Source organism: Mangifera indica, chromosome 15 (assembly GCF_011075055.1).
Source record: "Mangifera indica cultivar Alphonso chromosome 15, CATAS_Mindica_2.1, whole genome shotgun sequence".
NCBI classification, from domain to species: Eukaryota; Viridiplantae; Streptophyta; class Magnoliopsida; order Sapindales; family Anacardiaceae; genus Mangifera; species Mangifera indica.
Window position 1 is genome coordinate 13,276,483 of NC_058151.1, and position 5,474 is coordinate 13,281,956.

General features: G+C 33.0%; 1 protein-coding gene across 5 annotated transcripts; it reads left to right on the forward strand.

Annotated features, from left to right (window-relative positions):
• Positions 1-1,721: 1,721 nt before the first annotated feature.
• Positions 1,722-4,877, forward strand: LOC123197153 (membrane-anchored ubiquitin-fold protein 1-like). Of its 5 annotated transcripts, none has more exons than XM_044611313.1 (5): positions 1,727-2,066; positions 2,359-2,662; positions 3,734-3,898; positions 4,318-4,410; positions 4,492-4,877. In XM_044611313.1, the coding sequence occupies exons 2-4, from the start codon at positions 2,530-2,532 to the stop codon at positions 4,371-4,373; spliced, it is 354 nt and encodes a 117-aa protein (XP_044467248.1). In that variant the 5' UTR covers positions 1,727-2,066; positions 2,359-2,529; the 3' UTR covers positions 4,374-4,410; positions 4,492-4,877. The 5 variants fall into 5 exon arrangements, with proteins under 5 accessions (XP_044467252.1, XP_044467248.1, XP_044467251.1 ...); XM_044611316.1 differs by having other exon boundaries at positions 4,500-4,877; XM_044611315.1 differs by having other exon boundaries at positions 1,727-1,980.
• The last annotated feature ends 597 nt before the right edge of the window (positions 4,878-5,474 follow it).

Here is a 5,474-nt window from a genome sequence, read left to right on the forward strand (position 1 = left end):
ATAATACTTAACTTTTAAACATGTAGTATTATATATTTCTTCATAGATTAATTTCAATCCTATCTACCGTTGTCAAAAGGTATTAGATATTTTTCGATAGGGTACGTTTGGTTTAAAGTAATTTTTTATTACCTCATAATTTATTTTTTATTATCAATATAATTTTGTTTGATTTATTAAATAAAAAAAAATTAATATATAAAAACTGATATGTTAAATAATACGCATATTTTAATTATCACATTTATTTTACGTATTAAAATATTATAGAAATAATTTTAATTTTATTATATTTTTACACTTACATGTTAAATTATTAAGATATGAATATTTTTATTTTCAATTAAAAAGAACTATAAACTCTAAACATCCATTATGACTATTTTACCCTCACTCATTTAATTTTAAGACAAATGCTCATATTTTTAATTAAACTACCAATCACCCAAACCAGCCACCGCCCCCCATCGACACCAACACAGCCACCACCCTTCCACCATGGATCGCCTGTATGAAATCATCTTTTCGTCGCCACATGCACAACACTGTTCCTTGTCGCTGCCTCCAGGAAATTGTCTTCCACTGCTGCCCTAAATGAAATTGTTCCATCATTGCCAAAGTAAAACAAGAGAAGATCAAAATTGACAGGGAAAGATCAAAAGAGATGAAAGTCAACAAAGTGAAACTAAGAGGAGATGAAAGTCGTCAAAGTGAGACCAATAACAAAGGAAAGTTGACAGAGTAAAATCGAAAGAAAGTAAAAGTTGATAAAATGAGACCAAATAAAATGAAAGTTAATAGAGATAACTCCCTTTTAATAATCGTTAAAGTTTCTTAATACAATCTAATCATTCTCATTTATTTCAGTTTCCTCGATCTTATCTCATCAGATTCACTATCACTAATATTTTAAAGTAATATTATATACACAATTTTTATATATAAATATGATATATTATCATATGATTAAATAGTTAAAAATTAGAGATAAAATAATATTTAATCACATGATAATACATCGTTATTTATATATAAAATTATACATAAAAATTATTCGTATAGTATTATTATATATTTTAATATAATTTCATATTTCCTTTAATTTAAATAAGAGAACATTTAAGTAAAATTATACCTAATTATTTTTTTCTTATCATCACCCATCACAATGGTTATTTAAACATTCTAATTCTATTAAACAATAATAATATTTATCCATTAATTAAAATATATATTTGTATGATTTTTTATTTTTGATATAAAAAAAAAAAACATAGCCATCTAAAACGCATAATTGTCGTGGCTCCTCAACTAGGTCACCGCTGAGTGCAAAGGGTATTGCACCACCAATACCTGCCCCAGAATCACTGTTACCTATCATATCTGTCATGAACTTCTGATAGTGTGACCTGAAAACAGATTATTGACAAAGCAATCAAGTTGGTAATCCTCATTCAACCATGGTTGATGACTTTATCGAACATTATGTTTATTATTATAATAATGTGACCTATAACTAAGACAATATGGAGTTGGTATCGTTGCTGGGTGTCACACGTCAGATGTGGTGAGGGAGATGAACGGTGATGATTTGGGATGGACACAAGGGAAGTTGTGTGAGTGAGACACATAATAAGAGTTTGGTTGTGAGAGATTGGATTGGAAGTTAGAAAGGGGGCCACAGTCTTAAAGACATAAAGAGAGAGAGAGAGAGTAAAATTTGTCCACTTCGATAGGCTTTAGGAGGTTGGAAGGAGAAGGCAAGAAATGGCAGCATTGACCTTAGATTTAGCAGACTTTGAAAACTCATAAACTGCCCCCTCTCAGGCAACTCTTTTTATATCTTCTTTCTCTTTTTCTTATTGATAATTCTTGAAAAGCCATCACCTTTCAAACCTTCTCTCTTCTTTTTCTTTTTTCCCCTCGCCCGCTTCCTCAGTTTGATAAAAACACAGTGACCCAGATCAGTTCTGGAGGCAAGTAAGATAATTCATCAAGGTTTTGGGTTTTTGATTGGTTTGGAGGTGACCCAGTTGAGGATTCTGGTTGATTATGTGTTATAATTGGTGATTGCTTTGCTTTGCCGTTTAAAGCTTTTACTTTGGTGTGTTTTTGGTATTGTATTTTTTCTGGTGGGATTTATGCGGATTTTGTTCTATCTATGGATTACTCCATTTGGGGATATTGATGTTCCTTTTTTCTCCTCCTAGAAATCAGAAATTCATGTCCTTATCATTACTGGTGTTTCCTTTCTTGTTATAGTTTCCATTTCTAAGATTTTCGGATTTTGTTGTGATTTATATTCATACTAAGAGTACTTTTTTTTTTCCTTCTTGTGCTTGTTTTTGGATTGTGCAGCATACTAAAGTGAGAATTTTGATCAATCTGGAAGACCTGATTTGAGTACTTCTGTGATTATTGATTACTCATACTGAACGATTTGATAAATACCATATGGGAAAGCTCCAGTGAGGATCCTGGAGTTTTAAGTCTGAAATATTCTTGGAATCAATCAGAAGAAGGTTTTAGATGGCAGGTGTACAAGATCAGTTAGAGATCAGGTTTCGGTTGACTGATGGATCCGATATAGGTCCCAAGAGTTTTCCTACTGCTACAAGCGTTGCAACCTTGAAGGAAAGCATTCTTGCTCAATGGCCTAAAGGTTAGTTGGCTTTTTCTTTTGCTTAAATTCCAAATTTATCAGATTTTTAGCCACTTTCCCATCAAGTTTCTTTTTTGTGGAACTGTTTCTTTTTAGAAACTCCTATGAACTTGATATCTTATGAATGAGTATATCCATCTTTTAAAGCCTTGCTGTTTTCGAGTACTTTTGCCGTCACCAGTTTAATGTCAAAGTCTTTAGAATGGTTGCTTGGTAAAATTCTTGGATATGCTTCATCTTTTCAAGGCTACTAAAAGATCTCACTATGAATTTTGTGGAAGAGCCGCGGAAACTTGCCTCAAAGGCTATATGAACCATCATCAAGTAGTTTTCATTCTTATGTGATCTTTTCTTGTTCATATAGCCTCAAATAATGTGTTGGCGATACATGTGGTATCATTTTATTGAACATGCTTTTGAAGTTATTTGTTTGCTTTCTTGCTTTCGTTTGCGTTGTAATTGGTGAGTTGGTTCCAAGTGCAGGATAATTGACCTGCAATAGTTTGGTCATATGAGAACTTATTGAGGAAATTTCCTTTCTGAAATTCTTAACAAATATAATAAAGTTGGCCCCAATCCAATAAAAAAGTATGAAAAACTAATATATTTCCTTTATTTATTTGTCCATGTAAATTGACGGAGTAATAGTATATTTTCTTAAGTCATCCATAATCTGTCTCTGCTTTGTTGTGATGATGTGCAATTCTTTCTCTAACTCGGTTGAGCTGATTCAAAAGTTAGATACCATGACAGTCTGGAAATCGTCAGTACTTGCGGTTTATTGTTGGTCTTAGTCCATCAACAAGTCAGTTCCTTTTGTGGCTAAACTTTGGTAAAACATAATAAGCCTACTGTTAAACAAATTCAAGAACTACTGCCAATCTTGTGATACATATATAACCTTGAATGGATTGTAAGCTTTGAAATTATTCAGGTTTTGATTGACTTGTGGTCGCATTTGTCTTCTTCTTGGCCATAAAAAATCTCTCTTCTGGGACTTCCGATCCTGTTTACAATTGTAGATATATGTTATTTAAGGGTAAGTGTTTATACATTTTTTTATTTGGACAGAAAAGGAGAATGGTCCAAGGACTGTGAAAGACGTGAAGATAATAAGTGGAGGAAAGATATTGGAGAATAACAAAACTTTGGGGGAGTGCCAGAGTCCACTATGTGATATCCCTGGTGGCATTACAACCATGCACGTAGTTGTTCAACCTCCATCTCAGGAGAAAGGTACAATTTTTTTTAATATGTATTTTGGTTCTTCTTTTTAGATGAGAATTCTGGAATTAAATTACTTCATTTTCTTTGAACAGTATGCAGAGTTGATACCGAAAAGTAAGCAGAAAATGTGTGTTTTAAGAATGATGTGATAATTTCTTCTTTTCTTTCTTTCTGTGGAAAAATCAATGTAACATCATAATGAGAAATGCAGTCACCAAAAATTAATCATCATATAAATGGTTAAAATCTTCGATCATTTTCTGTAAATTAACAAGCGTTAATTATTTGTTGCCTCCTAAATACAGAACCAACCAAGCTAAGGCTGACTATCTAATTGCTTTGGCCTTTTCCCCAAGTTAAAGCATATCCAGTAATTGTTCTTTCACTTGTTTCTTATTGAAGTGTTTCTTATTTTTATGATGGAGCAGAAAGGAAAGCAGCTAGCCATCCGAAGCAAAACAGATGTGTTTGTGTTATATTATAACTTGCAATTCTGACAGTGGTCAAGACATCATTCACAGGTGGGTTTGATACTTGGCTGTTGTGCCCGTCTCTTTCATTAGTCAACTAATATTTCTGTTGTTTTCTAAATTTATCCACAGATAAGCAGGCATTGGAGCTGGTATATATGATTGATTTGGTGACTTGTGCATAGATGAGACACAGTGGCATTCCAAATTTATGATAGGTCATGTTTTTGTGAAGTTTACGCTCTCTTCATATGGCTGTTACATTTTCATCCATTTGGTATACCATGTCTATTGTTAAGTTGTTGATTAGACTCTGCGATCAAGCAACTATATACAGATACAATGTCTGAAATTTGTGTCTCTCTTATTGCTTTTATTGTCATCTTTAATGTTTTTAGTCTTTTTTGCTTGTATAATTATCGTTGGTAATTGTCAAATCAGACTTGGTGCTCCAATTCATGTTGATGCTCATGCTTTAGAAAGTGGAAATGCTGGAAGTTCTGACTTGTTACAGTTTATCAATTGTTATATGCTTCTTTACTACTTTCAAAATTTTGCTAATTGGCATCAAGATGCCTTGATGAAGAAGCAGTGTGTTACGATCCCAATTACAAAGTATAAGATTTGTATCACATATTAAAAATTATGGGCTTCTGTTATAGGGGTTATTTGATCAATCCAATCTCAACAATTAGTTTTTGAGATATACGGTTTTCCCAAGATTAGTATCATTTGATATCAAAGTCACCTTCATGTCTCCCAGTTGCAATTGTGTGACATGGGTAGTGATGTTAGCATGATAGATCACAAAGGGCTAGAAGGGAGCTAATGCATGTATGTTGGCATTACAATGTTTGCCTTGGATTACTAGAGAGTTAGTGCATAGTTTGCCTGCATGGGCATCAGGGTTACGAAGTATGCTGGTATGTTACGATTTCAAGTGTAAAATATAAGACTTGAATCCCATTTTGGAAAGTATGAGTTTCTGGTGTGGGGGTTGTATTGTTTTAAACTATCCACCCTCAAGAGTAAGGTATGGGCGTGGATTTTCCTTGAATGTCAAAATATATGATTGTTTGGTTGTAAAGCTTGATTCTTCTTGTAGACTTTGCTGC

Bases quoted from the DNA above. Each gene is read 5' to 3' on its own strand.
- LOC123197153 (XM_044611313.1), top strand. From the start codon at position 2,530: ATGGCAGGTGTACAAGATCAGTTAGAGATCAGGTTTCGGTTGACTGAT. The intron at 2,663-3,733 runs GTTAGTTGGCTT...TTATTTGGACAG, and splicing joins TCTTGCTCAATGGCCTAAAG to AAAAGGAGAATGGTCCAAGG. The intron at 3,899-4,317 runs GTACAATTTTTT...ATGATGGAGCAG, and splicing joins ACCTCCATCTCAGGAGAAAG to AAAGGAAAGCAGCTAGCCAT.